The 22,333-nt window shown below is 40.4% G+C and overlaps 1 protein-coding gene across 2 annotated transcripts in view; it reads right to left on the bottom strand.

The window, feature by feature from the left end:
- Positions 1-22,333, bottom strand: part of LOC126162682 (Golgi pH regulator A) — a 112,477-nt gene that overhangs the window by 45,882 nt on the left and 44,262 nt on the right. For both annotated transcript variants that reach the window (XM_049919337.1, XM_049919336.1), the window contains exon 5: positions 11,100-11,299. In XM_049919337.1, the coding sequence (XP_049775294.1) occupies positions 11,100-11,299 (200 nt within the window). The remainder of the gene's footprint in view (positions 1-11,099; positions 11,300-22,333) is intronic.

The following is a 22,333-nucleotide window of genomic DNA, read 5'->3' as shown; positions in this document are numbered from 1 at the left end:
GCTTAACTGTGAAATTATTGTAACACAATTAGGCCGTGTGTTAAAACAATCACAGTGTCTGTTCCATTCATACCTTTTTATTTCTTCAAGAACGTGAAATGTGTGGTTAGGCTTTTACTGCTCGTAGATGTTCAACAGTAAACTATTGTAGCACTATGTGAATGTTTGCCTGCAAACTATTAATGAGGTTTATCGAAAGTTAAACAATAGTGCACTGACCATAGAACTGTGTATTATTGAGGGGTTGTGAACAGTGAAACGAAAGAACTGTGAAACGCAAATGTGCACCTATCAGCTACATCATTTACAGTAGTCAGTGTTTGACATCCACCCCCCATTTTTCAGCCAGTATAGCAATGCAGTACATCGACACTGAGGACTATCGAGGAAATAAAGCAGGCAAATGTCACAGACTAAATGTGTGATTTGTAGAAAACAAAGTGAAGAGATAACAAATTTGTTAGATAATGAAATCGCAAGAACAAAAGGTGTCTGTCAGGTAAACAAAGAATCATTAATTAAAATTATTGGCAGCATGCAGAGTTATTAACAATAGCTGAAGCTAAAAATTGGTCAAATCCGTACGTAGGCAAAAAAATTGCAGTGATGTTTCAAGCCAAGCAGAAAGAAGTTATTGTTGCTATCACCAGAATCACAAGTGATATTATCTAAGTGTATGGAAATAAATATGCAATATACAAATGGTTGGTCTTGTAAAACAATTTAAAGGTGCATTTCCTGTAAATGTAATGAATGGAAGGAAATGAGTTTTTGTGTAGGCTTTATTCAAGGAGGAATGCATGCCTGGTGTACCGGAGTGAGTTATGAACAATCAGAAGACACTTTTCTGAGAAGTATTAGTTGTGAAAAAAACAACAGTTGGTGAAACTGAGACTCTCAACACCCACTGGTTACTCATGCTGAGCTGGAACAATGAATGATTTAAAACACACACACACACACACACACACACACACACACACACACACACACACAATTGGGGCACGATTGCATAACAAAATAATCAAGTACATGAAGAAGAATCAATGGAAATGTTGATTCACAGGTTACCATTATCCACGCATGGAAAAGTTTCACTAATGCGACACTGCAATGTGGAGGAATTATATTTAATACTGGGTCAGATAGAAGCAATGTCAAAGAGTAGAGACAGAGGAATGAAGGAAGCAGCAAACGGAATGAATAGCATGGCCTTGAACAGAAAAACAGCAGCTGTGGCAATTTCCATAACAATGGACACTCAGGAACAACAGTTATCAGAGAGAGAACACAGGCATGCTTTTGACGACTGCTCGATGTACAGTTTTTACGGTAATTACAGGAATAATGAAGGGGCAAGATAATCAGGTGATCAGTTCCAACAGAGAGGATACTGATGCAATGATTATTGCAAATTTATGAATAATCGAAGGAGGTCACCAGACCAATTGCTAGTTAGAAATAATAATGAGAAATGCATATCAACACATCAAGAAATGGAAAACTAAAAGAATTTCCTAACTGGACCTGGTTGGTTTTGAAGACCAGAGGGGGACAAGGCAAGATCTATTACATGAAAACTACATCATACATAGTGAAGTGTTAATGACAATTTAAGAGAGTGAGACATATGGAGACTCTGGAAGCAAGTTTCATGCAGTCTCAGCCACACTACACTGACAGAAAAAATAAATAAATAAATAAATAAATAAAAACCGAGAAGGAGTTGTGCGAGATAATTAATAGTTGGTATGCAGGTGTCTTCATCTGAAAGAAGACGTCTATTTAAATTCTGGACCAGTCACATAAGGGTGACACAAGTAGCACCACTAGGAGAATGCAAAGCATGTTTCCTTCAAATATGCACTGTATCAGACATTAGAATTAGTTACATCTTACATTGGTTGTATTGAGTCGATGTGAGTAAAGAACGAATATTTCATCCATAAGGGATGGCATTATGAAGGCTGCGGCTGCTGATCGATACAAATAAAAAAGTTTCTGCGACAGTCATTATGCATTTCAATGGATCACACTATCATTGTAAGGTGCAGAATTCTTTATTTACATCGTTGGTGTTGGTGAAGAGTAAAGACGTCTTTTCACAGTCACAAACCAAGAGCAGTGTATGTTACTTTTTGTCTTTTTCTATGATCAAAATTGTTGATTTAGAAAAGGAACTTTAGAGGTTAAAAAACATGCATTTCTGACAATGAATTGTACTTACAGGGAAGATAGAGTTGTAGAAGGTCTGCACACACACACAGTCAGAGAGCTGAAACCACACTGCGAGCAGCAGCACCAGTGCATGATAGGAGTGGCAACTGGGTGGGGGTAAGGAGGAGGCTGGGGCGGGGAGGGGGAGGGATAGTATGGTGAGAGTGGCTGAATTGTTGTAGTTCAGGCGGAGGGCAGGAGAGAGGGTGTGGAGGGGGCAGGGGGTAAGTAGCAGAAGGAGAGAAATTAAAAGAAGAAATAAAAAGAAATTAAAGACTGGGTGTGGCGGTGAAATGACGGCTGTGTAGTGCTGGAATGAGAACAGGGAGACGGCTGGGTGGGTGAGGACAGTGACTAATGAAGGTTGAGGCCAGAAGGGTTATGGGAACGTAGGATGTATTGCAGGGAAAGTTCCCACATGCGCAATTCAGAAAAGCTGGTGTCGGTGGGAAGGATCCATATGGCACAGGCTGTGAAGCAGTCATTGAGATGAGGGATATCATGTTTGGCAGTATGTTCAGCAACAAGGTGGTCCACTTGTTTTTTGGCCACAGTTTGTTGGTGGCCATTCATGCGGACAGACAGCTTGTTGGTTGTCATGCCAACATAGAGTGCAGCACAGTGGTTGCAGCTTAGCTTGTATATCACATGACTGGTTTCACAGGTAGCCCTGCCTTTGACAGGATAGGTGATGTTAGAGACCGGACTGGAGTAGGTGGTGGTAGGAGGATGTATGGGACAGGTCTTGCATCTAGGTCTATTACAGGGGTATGAGCCATGAGGTAAGAGATTGGGAGCAGGGGTTGTGTAAGGATGGACGAGTATATTGTGCAGGTTCGGTGGACAGCGGAATACCATGGTAGGAGGGGTGGGAAGGATAGTGGGCAAGACACTTCTCATTTCAGGGCACGACGAGAGGTAATCGAAAGCCTGGCGGAGAATGTTATTCAGTTGCTCCAGTCCCGGATGGTACTGAGTTACGAGGGGAATGTTCCTCTGTGGCTGGACTGTGGGACTTCAGGCGGTAGTGGGAGACTGGATGGGAGGATAATTACAGTCAGTGAAGGCTTCAGTGAGACCCTCGGTATATTTTGAGAGGGACTGCTCGTCACTGCAGATGCGACGACCACGGGTGGCTAGGATGTATGGAATGGACTTCTTGGTACGGAATGGGTGGCAGCTGTTGAAGTGGAGGTATTGCTGGTGGTTAGTAGGTTTGATATGGACAGAGTTACTGATGTAGCCATCTCTGAGCTGAAGGTCAACATCTAGGAAGGTGACACTGAACTTAGATAAATTAGATTTTACGAAGAAACAAATCAAATTTTTAAGACATATAATCTCACCAACAGGAACTGAAACACATCCATCAAAGTTGCCTGCTGTAAAAAATTTTCCGGCATGACAGTGCGAGAAGCTTTTCTTGGTCTGGGTGAGTTTTACAAGAAATTCTTGGAAGAGCAAAACTTTAATGAATTTATTGAAAAATGGTACCTACAGATATGAAAAAAGAACAGAAAGATGATTTTCTAAGAATCAGTTCTGGTACTGCAACATCAGGATTTAAAGGAGGACAATGGTATGAGAAGTACAGATGAGGATACTAACGAAACTAGTGAGATGTAAACATATATGCAAAAGTGAATTATTTAAACTAATAAAGTATGCAATATGTGGGTGGCAAGGGACTACCAGTATTTGCCTGCAGTGAGTTAAGTTGTAATAGACATTGTGCTTCAGCTGGAGTGACAGTGCAAGTTCTTGTTTCGTATATTGTGCACTTCCAAGGGCAATATCATATTGAATAACAAAACATGAATGACTGTGACAAGAGATACTATGCTTGTGTGATGTATATTTGTCGTTATTTCACAGAGCAGGTAAGGAGCAGAGCAGTTTCTTTGCATGATTGTGAGCATGGCAGCTATGATAAATGTTCTAACATGTGCATGGTGTTTTTTTCATGCAACATCAAAGTGTGGGTCTGAACTCTAGCTGAGCACCTGCCACATTCCTTATACCAGACATCACAGCAGTACGGGGAGAGGACCAATGAGTGGGCAATGCTACTCGAATGAGGTGATGTTCAAGAATATGCATGAGCAAGATTGGCAGTCTATATAGAAGGTCAGCTGAACCACAATGCCCTTCAATTATAAGGTCCAATAGCCCTCCTCAGCATTCCTAACACTGAAAAATTTACATGTACAGTGACAGAGAGCACCATTACTAGAAATAACAAAAATTCGTGAAGATTTTTTTTTTCTTTATTTCTTTCAAGTGAAGTGTACAAGTGCTAAAGACGTTGGAATGTCAAAAAAATTAATAAAAAGCAAACTATATGGGTATAATGCTGTGCAATATGTGTAATACATATGTTCCCCTTTCAATATATTTGTGTTTGCCTGCCAGTAGTTTGTTAGCATGTGTCACTTAGTTAATTTTTGATTTACAATCTTTTTTGTAGCATATACATATTCAAGGGTCATGTTGTTGATATAAGGTACAAGTGTAGAGAACACGAGAGTTTTTTGCCTATTCACAATAGAGACTTGAGGTTAAGAGAATCAATTTCATTATTTGATAAGTTTGAATGATAGCTTAAAATTGTTGATAATGTTTGAAGGATATGAGGCATACACTTGTACACTTAAAGAATATGATATTTGTAAGGAGAGAAGAAATGTTGTCTTAATTTGGTTGCTGTAGTGAGTATAATGAACAGACTTAAGATACTGTATGCCATCTGAGGCATAATAAAAATAATTATTGCATTTTATATATGATATTTGCATAAATAAAAAATAACAATTTACACATGAAACTACACCAGATGCATATAACATGGGATACAAATATTCGAATATGTGAATGCATTTGTGTTTATAAAATAAATGAAGGTAGCTTGGGCACATGAAGATTTAGCTAATGTACTGCACATACTTTTGACTCTTTCAGAAACTGTAACTACATCAAATGAAATGCATACAGAGAAAGTTATTCTTAATATACTCATTTATTTACAGTATGTTTTTACAGAATACACATTTTTTATTACATACAGGTTGTCCCAGGAGGAATGGCCAACATGCAGGAATAAGACAGGAATGATCATTTGAAGCAAAACAAGTATAGTAAACATGGGCTCTAAAATGCATTCCTTAAGAGCTACAAGCACTTCTTCACCTTTAATATTGTGAAACACATCTCTTCTACTGCAAGTTCTTTGCTGTCCATATTCTGAGATGTGGTATTATGTACCAAAACAAGAAAAAAATTTCTAGAAATATCTACAGTGCATACCTTAAGAGCTTTGAGTACCTGTTCATCTTTGCTACTGTGAAACACATTTCTTTCATTGAAAAAATGCTCGTAACTCTTAAGTTATACATTTTGCAGCCCACTTTACAACATGATTTTTTTTTCCTTTTCATTTTTTGGTCCATACTACCTCCTCCCCAAAATATGGAAAGCAATGAGCTTGTAGTAGAAGAGACTTTTTTGACAGTATCAGAGATAAAGAAGTGTTCATAGCTCTTCGGGTACACATTCTTGAGCCCAAGTTTACTAGAATTTTTTGCTTCAAATGATTGTTCCTATCATATCCCTGAATACTGACCATCCTTCCTCAGATAACTCATATTTTATATATTTTGCTTTCTCTCTTTCTCACTCTCTCTTCTTTTATTTTATTTTGAATAGTGATATCGTGAGAACAAGTTAACAATATTCATGAATATTTACAATTAATTTAATTAACTATTTAGCTATTTTAAAAGCATTTTATCAACTTCTGTTTCTTAATATATTTTTATAGCAAAAAATTACATCAAAGAAATTAATTTATTCCCTGTATGGAGATGTAAGATATGCAGTTTAATCTACATAAATGTAATATAGCACAGGAGGGTATAGTCCTTTGTTTTAACAATGTAGGAAGTAGCTTGCCATGTCAACAATGCAAGTGTATATGGGTGGCAACTAGCACTGCGAGCCGCCATCATCCAATTCAAGTTCTCTTGCGTGAACTTTTGCCAACTATTACCTGGGCATGGCGTGCTTTTGGTTTAGTGTTAGAATCACTCTCTCACGTATGCTGCTTGTAAATATTTGTAGAAAAGTTGCTTTCTTCTCAAGCAGTTGCTTAGTGGCAGATGCTATGGAACTGTGTGGAACTGTGTACATAATAATATTTTATTTGTTTGCAGATATATCTGGAGTTCTGTTGCATATTGAAATCCCTGCGCCACCGTACCTAGCCCACCACCAGGAGAGTCACAAAAAAAATGGCATGGCCCATTGATAAAGTGGAATATTGTATGGTCATTTATTCCTGCATTTGAAGGGAAACAATGCTGCAGCATTCCATTCCAAGTTGTTGGACATTTACAGCAACAAGCACTGTCACATAACAATGATGCAATGCTTCCAGTGTGGTCACATCAATCTGAATGACAAAGAATGAAGTACAGATCATCTCTTGGTGAAGATCCAGGAATAAAAAGAGAAACAGAGGCCTTGGTGCCTGGAAACCAACTCAAATATGTTTTAAGTAACACATCCGAGGATGTCATCCTGGATTATGAGTGGTTGTCACAGATAGAGGTACCTTTGTGAGTGCCCCAGGGAAATGTGATAGGATCACTGTTGCTCTCTATACACAGAAATGATTTAACAGACAGGGTGGGCAGCAATCTGCGACCATTTGCTGACGGTGCTATAATGTACAACAGAGTGTTATCTTTGAGTAACTATAGGAGCATACAAGATAACTTGGACATAATTTCTAGTTGATGTGATGATTGGCAGCTTGCTCTAAATGTGGAACATTGTACATTAATGCATGTGAATGCAAAAAATAATCAAATAATGTTTTGATTAAAAATCTAGGCTTAACATTGCAAAGTGACATGAAATGGGAAGAGTATGTAAGATCAGTTGTAGGAAAGGAAAATGGCTGACTTTGGTTTACTGGGAGAATTCTAGAAAAGTGTAACTCACCTACACAGGAGACCATATACAGAACATTTGTGCGACCCATTCTTGAGTACTGCCTGAGTGTTTAGGATCCCCACAAGGTTGGATTAAGGAAAAACCTCAAACCAATTAAGAGGCATGTTATTACTTCTGTCATCATTAATTTCAGTCAGCTTGCGAATGCTACAGAAATGCTGCATGAAGATCCTACTGTCATCAATATAAATTCAGCGTAAGGACCATGAAGACAATATAAGAGAAATCACAGCTCTTATGGAAGAATATAGACACTAATTTTCCCTTACCTTCACTTTTGAGGGGAACAAGAAAGGGAATGACTAGCAGCCATAGAAGCCACCCTCTGCCATGAACAGTGTGGAGGCTTGCAGACACTAAGATGATGTAACTTACCAAGCGAAAGCATTGGCATGTTGATAGACACACAAACAAACACAAACACACACACAAAATTCAAGCTTTTGCAACCCACGGTTGCTTCATCAGGAAAGAGGGAAGTAGGGGGAAAGACGAAAGGATGTGGGTTCTACGGGAGAGGGCAAGGAGTCATTCCAATCCCGGGAGTGGAAAGACTTACCTTAGGGGGAAAAAGGACAGGTACACACTCGCACACACATCCATCCACACATACACAGACACAAGCAGACATTTGTTTACAAATGTCTGCCCGTGCCTGCACGTGTTCGGATGGACACGTGCACATGTTCAGATGGACACGTGCACATGCACGAGCGCACACCTGTCCTCCTCCCCCTCCCCCCCCCCCCAAAGGCAAGTCCCCCCACTCCCGGGACTGGAGTGACTCCCCATCCCCTCCCCCAAAACCCACATCCCCTCGTCCCTCGCCCTCCCCCCCCCCCCCCCCCAACGAAGCAACCGTGGGCAGCGAAAGCCCGAATCCCGCATGTGTGCCTGTGTTTGTTTGTCCATCAACATTTGACAGACACACAAACAAACACAAACACACACACAAAATCCAAGCCCTCGCAACCAACGGCCGCCCCGTCAGGAAAGAGGGAAGGAGAGGGAAAGACGAAAGGATGCGGGCCTCAAGGGAGAGGGCAAGGAGTCACTCCAATCCCTCTCTTCGCGTTACCCACCAGGCCTCAACCTCCGCTAATTTCAAGTTGCCGCCGCTCATACCTCACCTGTCATTCAACAACATCTTTGCCTCTGTACTTCCGCCTTGACTGACATCTCTGCCCAAACTCTTTGCATTTACAAATGTCTGCTTGTGTCTGTGTGTGCGCGCGGATGGATGTGTGTGTGTGTGTGTGTGTATGTGTGTGTGTGTGTGTGTGCGCGAGTGTGTACCTGTCCTTTTTTCCCCCCTAGGGTGGGTCTTTCCGCTCCCAGGATTGGAGTGACTCCTTGTCCTCTCCCTTGAGGCCTGCATCCTTTCGTCTTTCCCTCTCCTTCTCTCTTTCCTGACGGGGCGGCCGTTGGTTGTGAGGGCTTGGATTTTGTGTGTGTATATATATAAAAAAAACAAGGATGATGTGACTTGCTGGGCGAGGGCGTGGGTACGTTGATGGACAAACAAACAAACACAGGCACACAAGCGGGATTCGGGCATTTGCGGCCCACGGTTGCTTCGTTGGGGGGGGGGGGGGGGGGGGGGGTGAGGGATGAGGGGATGTGGGTTTTTTGGGGGAGGGGGGGGAGTCATTCCAGTCCCGGGAGTGGGGGGACTTGCCGGGGGGGGGGGGGGGGGGGGGGGTGGGGGGGGGGGGGGGGACAGGTGTGCGCTCGCACACGCGCACGTGCAGCCACGGGCAGACATTTGTAAACAAATGTCTGCTTGTGTGTGTGTGTGTGTGTGTGTGTGTGTGTGTGCGCACCGCGCGCGTGTACCTGTCCTTTTTCCCCTAAGGTAAGTCTTTCCGCTCCCGGGATTGGAATGACTCCTCACCCTCTCCCTTAAAACCCACATCCTTTCGTCTTTCCCTCTCCTTCCCTCTTTCCTGATGAAGCAACCGTTGGTTGCGAAAGCTTGAATTTTGTGTGTGTGTTTGTGTTTGTTTGTGTGTCCTATCAACATGCCAACACTTTCGTTTGGTAAGTTACATCATCTTTGTTTTTAGATATATTTTTCCCATGTGGAATGTTTCCCTCTATTATATTTTGCAAGCCTTCACACCGTTCATGGCAGAGGGTGGCTTCTATGGCTGCTAGTCATTCCCTTTCTTGTTCTCAAAAGTGAAGGTAAGGGAAAATTAGTGTCTATATTTTTCCATAAGAGCTGTGATTTCTCTTATATTGTCTTCATGGTCCTTACACAGAATTTATATTGATGACAGTAGGATCATTCTGCAGCCTGTCTTGAAACCTATTCTCTAAACTTTGTCAATAGTGTTTCATAAAAAGCAAGCCTCTGGTACAACAGGGATTCACATTTGAGTTCATGCAGCATTTCTGTAGCACTCACAAGCTGACTGAAATTAATGGTGACAGAAGTATATAGATATAAAAGTAGACATAGACACAGTTTTGCTTCCATCAACTGTCAGTAACCGGATGATAAACAAAAACAAATGTTAGACAATTTCATTGTCTCTTGCCTGGAATCTCATTTTGATACAGGCATATCTTATGTATGTGTTCTGAAATATTATACGGTGCTGGGTTTACAAATATTATTAATAGATTTTACATAAAATTAAGTGGCATTTGCCAGCATTATTTTCTCATAGACCAAAAACTATACTGTTTCTGTTCATAGGGTTATAAGTCAAAAGTCATACCTTCATTTAATTCACATTCAGTTTCAATATATTCATGTTCAAAAAAGTTAATTCCCTCCCCTCCTCTCCAAGACACTGTTCTCTGCTCAACTTAAGCATTTTAAACATTTCACTTATGATCTGCCTAGCAATTAACACATTAAATATAGTCCAAATTAAATTATGAAAACAGTGCTATCACCAAGAGTTTAATTGTTTTGTGTTTCTCATTATATGGGAGAATTTTTTCAATCTTCAGATTTTGTGTGATGATTAGGGGACTGTCTAATGAGGTTGTGCACATGTGGATGACTGCATTTTTGTAGGAAACTAGAATATGAAAATTCACTTGTTGAAGTCATTAACACATATGACATTGCCAATAATGATTCTGCTTTTGTTTATACATGTGTACATCTGTCACATAAAACAGTACAAAAGACATCCTATGAAACCTGTGTTGAAATTCTATAGCCAAGTAGACATTTAATCTGTAATTCTGAAGTCAATTTCATGTATTAATCTTTAATTTTACAGTTTGAATAACAGTGAAATAACTTTTCTATCCTCCATTTTTATCAAATTATGTTGCCTAACTTGCGAGCGTTCTATGTTAGTTGTTGTTGCAGGGCTCAGTATGAAGACAGCTAAACATGCAGCTCTCCATGTCAATCCATCCTGCACAAGTCGTTTCATGTATCTGTACAACCATGCAATCCCACGTCCACTTGAATTTGCCCACTGCACTGAGCCCCGTCTCCACCTACTCCCCCCCCCCCCCCCCTCTCCTCCTCCTCCTCCTCCTCCTCCTCCTCCTCCTCACACACACACACACACACACACACACACACACACACACACACACACACACACACACACACACACAAAAACAACAACAACAACAACAACAATTAATAAATCAACCATTCCCCAATTTAACTCCATGTGGTGCTCAGAAAAAATTGTAAAATTGAGATAAAAATAACTGCAAAAAACATTGAAACATACTACTAAAATTATTATGCACAGTGCTCTTTACAACTGAAATAAGTAATATATTCAATAATTTTAGGTACTAAATACATCAGATTGCACATAAAGCACAACCTGCCCAAATAGATGCAAGTGCAAACAGCGGGGAAAAGTACTGTGTCAAAAGGATACTTTCTGTACTATTACTGCTGATGGTCTTAGTTACAGTCCTAAACATACTCCAGATGCTGGTGTTTCCTGATCCCATTCTTGCACTACTTGCTAGTGTACCCCTCTTAACAAGAGCTATTCTCTTCTTCTTGACTAGTATCATATCCATTGTTTGCATCAGTCGTTTCTCCACAGCCTGGACATTCTTTGGATCAACCGGCCTTCATATACGTAAAAGATAATTTCAAGTTTAACATGTAATTCATAGCAAGTCTGATATTATTACCAAAGGTTGAAACTTTTATTGTCGTTACAAGAAATTAGTATAAATGGTATTAATAACAGGTACTCAATTAAAACTAAAAAAGCCTTTACTTCCACATGCCACACCAAAGTGGGGCACTACAATGATTGGCCACAAAGTAAACACCATATGAGCTTGAAAGAAAATTTAAGTTTGAGCAATGTGAGTCAACTGGGAGAAGAACCTGGAAGTGAATCAGTTTCTCATTCACCTTTAAACTGTGTAACAAAATCACACAGGAAAAATAGAAGGTTACAGAAGATGGATAAAGAACAAAGTATCTGTGACAATATGGTGCATCATTTATAACAAAGTCAAATCTGCAAGTTGCTAATACTTACCCTCTCTTGTCAAAGGCTCAAAGGTTTAACACAAAGTTCTAGATGTTTTACCTTTAACCATTTGTATACAATATTACACAATTTTCATTAAATCTCTTCTACATGAAATTGTTCCATTTAACTATTTCAAAAAAGTTGTGTGAAAGAAACATGTTTCAAATGTACACAAATAATGTACAAAAACAAAAAGTGAAGCAGCCTTCATAGTGCTCGACTACTATATGAAAAATAGTGATGAATTATTTTAACATGCTGTGATGGTTCTCTAAATAAAATCACAATACCATATAGTAACCAACAGTTATTAAAATGGTGTTCAGCAAAATGAAACATAAAACACTCAGCGTAAATGAAGTGATAGAACCCAAAATTATCACATTTAATCAATTTCACTAAAAAGCCATCCAGAGTTTCTTTGAAGACACAAGTCATGTAATAGCCTTCAGAGTTAACAGGTCTAAGAGCTATTGTACCACCTCCAATAAATATGACAGATATCTTGCAAGTATGACAAGTTACAGTAGATCTTCAATATCTGTAGACTTATTCAAAGCCTGGCTCACTGCTGAACACTCACTAATATTTTTTGGAAATTGCATACAATATTACAAATGGTAACAGAAACTCACATCTCTACTGTATGTTTAGCAGTGGGCATTTGATTAACCATTTAGTTTTTACAAAATTTTCTTCTTTATAAACTCCCCAATTGTGTGAGGTTTCTCTGCTTTTGCCACAATAAAAGCCAAGTCAATGCTAGCATCACATTACACCTGCTTCTTTTGTAAACATGGACATAACTTTACTTTGACCTTGAAATTTTCCTTTAATGATGCAGATTCAGATTGCCTTAACTGAGAACCAACAGGAAAGCCTACAAACTTCCTGGCAGATTAAAACTGTGTGCTGGACCAAGACTCAAACTCAGAAACTTTGCTTTTCACAGACAAGTGCCCTACCGACTGAGCTGCCCAAGCACAGCTCACAACCCTCCTCACAGCTTTAGTTCCGCCAGTGCCTTGTCTTATTTTAGAGGCAAGCCTTTACTGAAATTGCAATGATTAGTATCATGGCATTTAAGATGACTTGTCTGTAACTATGGGAATATCATTTGACCCAAAGGACACTTTACTGTTTCTCTCAGCAAAAATGAAATCCTCCTCCCACTTTTTATTAACCACTCTTTTCTTCTCTTCTTAACATTTGCCAAAAAAATTTCAGGCTACTGTCAACAGCACCAACAAAGTTGGAGAAATGTGTGATGTAAACTGTGACGTCCTATAATATACACTCCTGGAAATGGAAAAAAGAACACATTGACACCGGTGTGTCATACCCACCATACTTGCTCCGGACACTGCAAGAGGGCTGTACAAGCAATGATCACATGCACGGCACAGCGGACACACCAGGAACCGCGGTGTTGGCTGTCGAATGGCGCTAGCTGCGCAGCATTTGTGCACCGCCGCCGTCAGTGTCAGCCAGTTTGCCGCGGCATACGGAGCTCCATCGCAGTCTTTAACACTGGTAGCATGCCGCGACAGCGTGGACGTGAACCGTATGTGCAGTTGACGGACTTTGAGCGAGGGCGTATAGTGGGCATGCGGGAGGCCGGGTGGACGTACCGCCGAATTGCTCAACACGTGGGGCGTGAGGTCTCCACAGCACATCGATGTTGTCGCCAGTGGTCGGCGGAAGGTGCACGTGCCCGTCGACCTGGGACCGGACCGCAGCGACGCACGGATGCACGCCAAGACCGTAGGATCCTACGCAGTGCCGTAGGGGACCGCACCGCCACTTCCCAGCAAATTAGGGACACTGTTGCTCCTGGGGTATCGGCGAGGACCATTCGCAACCGTCTCCATGAAGCTGGGCTACGGTCCCGCACACCGTTAGGCCGTCTTCCACTCACGCCCCAACATCGTGCAGCCCGCCTCCAGTGGTGTCGCGACAGGCGTGAATGGAGGGACGAATGGAGACGTGTCGTCTTCAGCGATGAGAGTCGCTTCTGCCTTGGTGCCAATGATGGTCGTATGCGTGTTTGGCGCCATGCAGGTGAGCGCCACAATCAGGACTGCATACGACCGAGGCACACAGGGCCAACACCCGGCATCATGGTGTGGGGAGCGATCTCCTACACTGGCCGTACACCACTGGTGATCGTCGAGGGGACACTGAATAGTGCACGGTACATCCAAACCGTCATCAAACCCATTGTTCTACCATTCCTAGACCGGCAAGGGAACTTGCTGTTCCAACAGGACAATGCACGTCCGCATGTATCCCGTGCCACCCAACGTGCTCTAGAAGGTGTAAGTCAACTACCCTGGCCAGCAAGATCTCCGGATCTGTCCCCCATTGAGCATGTTTGGGACTGGATGAAGCGTCGTCTCCCGCAGTCTGCACGTCCAGCACGAATGCTGGTCCAACTGAGGCGCCAGGTGGAAATGGCATGGCAAGCCGTTCCACAGGACTACATCCAGCATCTCTACGATCGTCTCCATGGGAGAATAGCAGCCTGCATTGCTGCGAAAGGTGGATATACACTGTACTAGTGCCGACATTGTGCATGCTCTGTTGCCTGTGTCTATGTGCCTGTGGTTCTGTCAGTGTGATCATGTGATGTATCTGACCCCAGGAATGTGTCAATAAAGTTTCCCCTTCCTGGGACAATGAATTCACGGTGTTCTTATTTCAATTTCCCGGAGTGTAGTTATTCACCACCAGACTATCTTCACAGTGCCAGCACGAAAATAGAAACAAAGTGAAAACTGTGAATATCAACACAAATTTCATTTTCATGAGAATTATTAGTCAGAAAAATAAAATGTACTTATGAAAAATATCTATGTGACAACTTCATATGTCATACATGCTATTTAACCAGAAAAGTATACACCATTGCTGACTTGAAAATGTCATAAAATGATACTTAATGCCCTAATACCAGCTTAAGCAAACAGAAAACATTGAAAACTTGTAACAGCAGTATGTGAACAGCACCATTGCTCAGGCGCAACACTCAATAGGTTAACACACAACTGCTGATCAAATAAGCTACGAGCCAAGGTCAAAGAACAAGTTCCAAAATGTGTATACACTATAGCACAGCCACAGAGAGATACACATGCACCCAGATTACAATAAAAGAGATACAATAAAAGAAGATTCAAATTAATTAAAATGTTTTTTCCCCCCTCAGTACAATTTTTCTTTTCTTTTCTTTTTTCCTTTTTATTATTTTTTCCTATTTCCTTTTTCACTTCTTTTCAATACAATACTATGTAACATAATAGTCACATGACACTATTATAATGTTGCGTGATATAATGTCACATGATAAAAACAAACCAACCATTTGGTGGGAACCACCATGTATAAAAATATACATAGACATGTACAATAATATGTAATACAACAGTCACATGATGTTATTACAAAGTCACCTGACACTACAATGTCACATGATAAAAACAAACTGACCATTTAGTAAGACCTACATCATATGAAAACGTACATAGATATGTGGTGTTAAACAATTATATTAGGCAATCCAGCTACCATGGATAATTCAGACTGGCAGCAGCAAAACAATTCCAATGTCAAATCCATATCAGAACAAATCAGAGGTTCTAGGATACAAACAGCTTAACAAAATGAGGAACTGCATACTGCATACAGTATTATGTAATATAGTATTCACTTGATTCTATTAAAAAAATCCACTGAAATTACAGTGTCACAAAACAAACCAACAATTTGGTGAGATCACCGGCATACAGAAATCTATACAGAGACTAGAAATGGTGAAACATTATAGGAAGCAGTATTGTTAAAAACAAAGAGCATAAAAACCAAACAATAATCGAAACAATTCCAATGTCAAGTCCATATCTGAAGTTTGGGGATAAAAATGTTGTTGTTATTGTTGCTGGGCTCTTCAGTCCAGAGACTGGTTTGATGCAGCACTCCATACTACTCTATCCTTGCAAGCTTCTTCATTTCCAATTAACTACTGCACCCTACATCCTTCTGAATCTGCTTAGTGTATTCATCTCTTGGTCTTCCTCTATGATTTTTACCCTCCACACTGCCCTCCAATATTAAATTGGTGATCCCTTGATGCCTCAGAATATGCCCTACCAACACATACATGGCTACATTCCATACAAATACTTTGAGAAAAGACTTCCTGACACTTAAATCTATACTTGATGTTAACAAATTTCTCTTCTTCAGAAACGCTTTTCTTGCCATTGCCAGTCTACATTTTATATCCTCTCTACTTTGACCATCATCAGTTATTTTGCTCTCAAATAGCAAAACTCATCTACTACTTTACGTGTCTCATTTCCTAATCTAATTCCCTCAGCATCACCCGACTTAATTACATTACACTCCATTATCCTCATTTTGCTTTTGTTGATGTTCATCTTACCTCCTTTCAAGACACTGTCCATTCCGTTCAACTGCTCTTCCAGGTCCTTTGCTGTCTCTGACAGAATTACAATGTCATTGGCAAACTTCAAAGTTTTTATTTCTTCTCCATGGGTTTTAATTCCTACTCCAAATTTTTCTTTTGTTTCCTTCACTGCTTGCTCAATGTATAGATTGAATAACATCAGGGATAGGCTACAACCCTGTCTCAATCCCTTCCCAACTACTGCTTCCCTTTTGTGCCCCTCAACTCTTGTAACTGCCATCTGGTTTCTGTACAAATTGTAAATAGCCTTTTGCTCCCTGTATTTAACCCCTGCCACATTCAGAATTTGAAAGAGAGTATTCCAGTCAACATTGTCAAAAGTTTTCTCTAAGTCTACAAATGCTAGAAACTTAGGTTTTCCTTTCCTTAATCTATGTTCTACAATAAGTCGTAGGGTTAATATTGCCCTACGTGTTCCAACATTTCTACAGAATCCAAACTGATCTTCCCTGACGTCAGCCTCTACCAGTTTTTCCATTCATCTGCAAAGAATTCGTGTCAGTATTTTGAATCCGTAACTTATTAAACTGATAGTTCGGCAATTTTCACACCTGTCAACACCTGCTTTCTTTGGAATTGGAATTACTATATTCTTCTTGAAGTCTGAGGTATTTCGCCTATCACATACATCTTTCTCACTAGATGGTACAGTTTTGTCAGGGCTGCCTCTCCCAAGGCTATCAGTAATTCTAATGGAATGTAGTCTACTCCAGGGGCCTTCTTTCTACTTAGGTCTTTCAGTGCTCTGTCAAATTCTTCACACAGTATTGTATCTCCCATTTCATCTTCACTTACGTCCTCTTCCATTTCTATAATATTGCTCTCAAGTACATCGCCCTTGTATAGACCCTCTATATACTCCCACCTTTCTGCTTTTCCTTCTTTGCTTAGAACTAGTTTTCCATCTGAGCTCTTGATATTCTTACAAGTGATTCTCTTTTCTCTGAAGGCCTCTTTAATTTTCCTGTAGGCAGTATCTATCTTACCCTTAGTGAAATATGCCTCTACATCCTTACGTTTATCCTCTAGCCATCCCTGCTCGCCATTTTGTACTTCCTGTCGCTCTCATTTTTGAGACGTTTGTATTCCTTTTTGTCTGCTTTATTTACTGCATTTTTATATTTTCTCCTTTCATCAATTAAATTCAGTATCTCCTCTGTCCAACCCGGCAGCTTAGTGGTCAACACAATAGAATGTCACTCCTAAGGGCCCGGCTGGGTCGGAGACTTTCTGTGCTCAGGGACTAGGTGCTGTGTTGTCCTAATCATAATCATTTCATCCCCATTGACAGGCAAGTCACCAAAGTGGCGTCAAATTGAAAGACTTGCACCCTGCGAAAGGTCTACCTGGCAGAAGGCCCTAGTCACACGACATTTATTTTAGTATCTCTTCTGTTACCCAAAGATTTCTACTAGCCCTCGTCTTTTTACCTACTTGATCCTCTGCTCCTTTCACTATTTCCATCTCTCAAAGTTACCCATTCTTCTTCTACTGCATTTATTTCTCCTTTTCTCGTCAATTGTTCTCTACTGCTTTCTCTGAAACTCTCTACAACCTCTGGTTCTTTCAGTTCATCCAGATTCCATCTCCTTAAATGCACACCTTTTTGCAATTTCCCCAGTTTTATCTACACTTCATAACCAATAGATTGTGGTCAGAATCCACATCTGCCCCTAGAAATATCTTACACTTTAAAACCTGGTTCCTAAATCTCTGTCTGACCATTACATAATCTATCTGAAACCTTCCAATGTCTCCAGGCCTCTTCCACATATACAACCTTCTTGCATGACTCTTAAACCAAATGTTAGCTATGATTAAGTTATGCTCTGTGCAAAATTCTACCAGGTGACTTCCTCTTTCATTTCTTATCCCCATTACATATTCACCTACTATTTTTCCTTCTATTCCTTTCCCTACAATCAAATTCCAGTCACCCATGACCATTAAATTTTCGTCTCCTTTCACTATCTGAATAATTTCTTTTATCTCATAATATATTTCTTTAATCTCTTTGTTGTCTGCGGAGCTAGATGGTATATAAACTTATACTACTGTGGTAGGCATGGGCTTCGTGTCTATCTTGGCTACAATAATGCATTCACTATGCTATTCGTAGTAATGTATCAGTGTTCCTATTTTTTTATTTATTATTAAACCTACTCCTGCATTAAACATAGTGTAACCAATTAAGACACCAAGGCTATATTCACTTGTGATGGTGTCATACAGAAACTGAAATTATTCATATTTTTACAACATGTGTGAACACACAGTCCATCACTAAGCAATTTGATTAAACTAATTTCAGTAATCTGAATCTAGCATATGCCCAATACACCTTATGTTATAAAACGGCATCAGTATGAACAATCTAATAACGAATTTATCAGAAAATATGTACACATCTGTTATCATATCCGAATGACGCAGCTCTGAAATTATTCTTAACCCTTCTAGTATTAGGTGCCTTATAACATAAAAGGATGTCTACCATAGAAGCTGGTGTCAGCAAGTAACAATGATGCGACAAGTGCTGAAGGGGGGAGGGGATGGGAGGGGGGGTAACTTTATGAAAATTTAAATAACATGTACACGTAAAAGTTTTACATAATTGGGACAGGGGTGTCTAGTTTATGAGAAGTCAAGTACACACAAAGGAACTACAGTTTAACCACATTAAGTAACTTAAATACGCTTTACATCAGTGTATAATAATAATAATAATAATAATATTGCCACTGATATGCCATAAAAAACGCTGGATGACAATAACATAACACACATCATTAATATAAGGTGCTGTATACATTACTCATTAATAGCTACCTATGAAAAGATGTGTGTGTGTATGTGTATCTATTGTTGACAAACGCCATTGGCCGAAAGCTTTAAGTGTGAAAGTCTTTTTGTTGAGCCTATCTGCGACTCAGCACCTCTGCTATGTGGTGAGTAGCAACTTCCCTTCTCATGTAAATGTAAATGTCGTGTGACTAGGGCCTCCCACTGGGTAGACCATTCGCCGGATGCAAGTCTCTCGATGTGATGCCACTTCGGCAACTTGCACGTCGATGGGGATGAAATGATGATGATTAGGACAACATAACACCCAGTCCCTGAGTGGAGAAAATCTTTGATCTAGCCGGGAATCGAACCCGGGCCCTTAGGTTTGACATTCTGTCACACTCACCACTCAGCTACCGAGGGTGGACTTCCCTTCTCATAATATTGTTACATTCCATCCTGGATTTTCCATTGTTTGATTTAATATATCTTTTCCTGCATTGTTGATATTCCTACCTGGAGTTTCCATTGCTCGATTTAATAAAACTGGTTAGTAATGGACAGTATGGTCACACATGTGGTAATAATATGAATAATTACAGTTTCTGTATGACACCTTCACAAGTGAGGATAGTCCAAGAGCATCGGAATTTCGTAAACCATACTAAAATGCATAATTCGGCTTAAAGTGCACATTCGGATGTAAATTCTCTTGGAGTAACAGTACTGTATTATCTCATGTTTGGTTCTTTATTATGGCATAATGCCATACGTGCTAGAAGATGAAAACGTGCACTTGAAATGCAGTGAACAGTTGAAAGCAGCCAGTAGTGTGGAATTGAACACTTTGTTTCAAATAAATGGATTGCCTCAGAGGGAAAGAGTAACAAAAGCCAAATTTCTTTAGCAAACTGGCAAAAATAACTTCATTGGTCTGCAAGGCGACTAATGTTTGACTGTTAGAAAGGTGGAAATGAAATAAAATAAAATCTGAAACTAGTAACTTATTTTAGCCTTCCACAATTATGTGAATGTATTTTATTTCATTTGATAGCTACCGGCCACAGAAATTTGTTTTGTTCTTGTTTGACTTGAGAGCATTAAATGAAGAGGAAACAGTAAAATCACTAAACGTAAACATGGCTCACGTGGAGACTACCCTCCTCCCCACCACAACTCAAGAGTCCTCTGTCACAGATCTATGATGTTTCCAAACCGGGGCAATACTAGATAGTGGCGCCCCCCTCCCTCCTTCCTCCAGCGTTTGAGGTAGGACGCTAAAAATTAAATCGACTTTTCAAAAAATGTTTGTTTTGTAGTGCATGTCTTTCTGCAGAGTCTACATCTACATTTACATCTACATCCATATTCCACAAGCCACCTCATGGTGTGTAGTGGAGGGTACTTTGAGTACCTCTATGGGTTCTCCCTTCTATTCCAGTCTCGTATTGTTCAAGGAAAGAAAGATTGTTGGTATGCCTCGATGTGGTCTCTTATCTCTCTGATTTTATCCTCAGGGTCTCTTCGCGAGATATACTTAGGACGGAGCAATATACTGCTTGACTCCTCGGTGAAGGTATGTTCTCAAAACTTCAACGAAAGCCCGTACTGAGCTACTGAGCGTCTCTCTTGCAGTCTTCCACTGGAGTTTATCTATCATCTCCATAACGCTTTCGCGATTACTAAATGATACTGTAACAACACGCGCTGCTCCCCTTGGGTTCTTCTCTATCTCTTCCATCAACCCTATCTGGTACGGATCCCACACCCTGAGCAGTATTTAAGCAGTGGGCGAACAAGTGTACTGTAACCTACTTCCTTTGTTTTCGGATTGCATTTCCTTAGGATTCTTCCAATGAATCTCAGTCTGGCATCTGCTTTACCGATGATTAATTTTATATGGTCATTCCATTTTAAATCACTCCTAATGCCTACTCCCAGATAATTTATTGAATTAACTGCTTCCAGTTGCTGACCTGCTATATTGTAGCTAAATGATAAAGGATCTTTCTTTCTATGTATTCGCAGCACATTACACTTGTCTACAATGAGATTCAATTGCCATTCCCTGCACCACACATCAATTCATTGCAGATCCTCCTGCATTTCAGTACAATTTTCCATTGTTACAATCTCTCAATATACTACAGCATCATCCACAAAAAGCTTCAGTGAACTTCCCATGTTATCCACAAGGTCATTTATATATATTGTGAATAGCAACGGTCCTACGACACTTCCCTGCAGCACACCTGAAATCACTCCTACTTCAGAAGACTTCTCTCCATTGAGAATGACATGCTGAATTCTGTTATCTAGGAACTCTTCAACCCAATCACACAATTGGTCTGATAGTTCATATGTTCTTACTTTGTTCATTAAACGATAGAGGGGAACTGTATCAAACGCCTTGCGGAAGTCAAGAAACATGGCATCTACCTGGGAACCATGTCTATGGCCCTCTGAATCTCGGGGACGAATAGTGCGAGCTGGGTTTCACACGATCGTCTTTTTCGAAACCCATGCTGATTCCTACAGAGTAGATTTCTAGTCTCCAAAAAAGTCATTATATTCCAACATAATACATGTACAAAATTCTACAACTGGTCGACGTTAGAGATATAGGTCTATAGTTCTACACATCTGTTTGACGTCCCTTCTTGAAAATGGGGATGCCCTGTGCCCTTTTCCAATCCTTTGGAATGCTACGCACTTCTAGAGACCTACAGTATACCGCTGCAAGAAGGGGGGAAGTTCCGTCACGTACTCTGTGTAAAATCGAACTGGTATTCCATCAGGTCCAGCGGCCTTTCCTCTTTTGAGCGATTTTAATTGTTTTTCTATCCCTCTGTTATCTATTTCGATATCTACCATTTTGTCATCTGTGCAACAATCTAGAGAAGGAAACTACAGTGTAGTCTTCGTCTGTGAAACAGCTTTGGAAAAAGACATTTAGTATTTCGGCCTGTCTGTCATCCTCTGTTTCATTACCATTTTGGCCACAGAGTGTCTGGACATTTTGTTTTGATCCACCTACTGCTTTGACATTTTCTTAGGATTTTCTGCCAAGTCAGTACATAGAACTTTACTTTCAAATTCATTGAACGCCTCTCACATAGCCCTCCTCACACTACATTTCTCTTCGTGTAATTTTTGTTTGTCCGCAAGGCTTTGACTATGTTTATGTTTGCTGTAAAGTTCCCTTTGCTTCCGTATCAGTTTTCTAACTCGGTTGTTGTACCACGGTGGCTCTTTTCCATCTCTTGCGATCTTGCTTGGCACATACTCATCTAATGCATATTGTACGATGATTTTGAACTTTGTCCACTGATCCTCAATACTA

This window comes from Schistocerca cancellata, chromosome 2, assembly GCF_023864275.1.
Source record: "Schistocerca cancellata isolate TAMUIC-IGC-003103 chromosome 2, iqSchCanc2.1, whole genome shotgun sequence".
NCBI lineage: Eukaryota > Metazoa > Arthropoda > Insecta > Orthoptera > Acrididae > Schistocerca > Schistocerca cancellata.
This window is presented reverse-complemented; position numbering and strand designations above follow the sequence as displayed.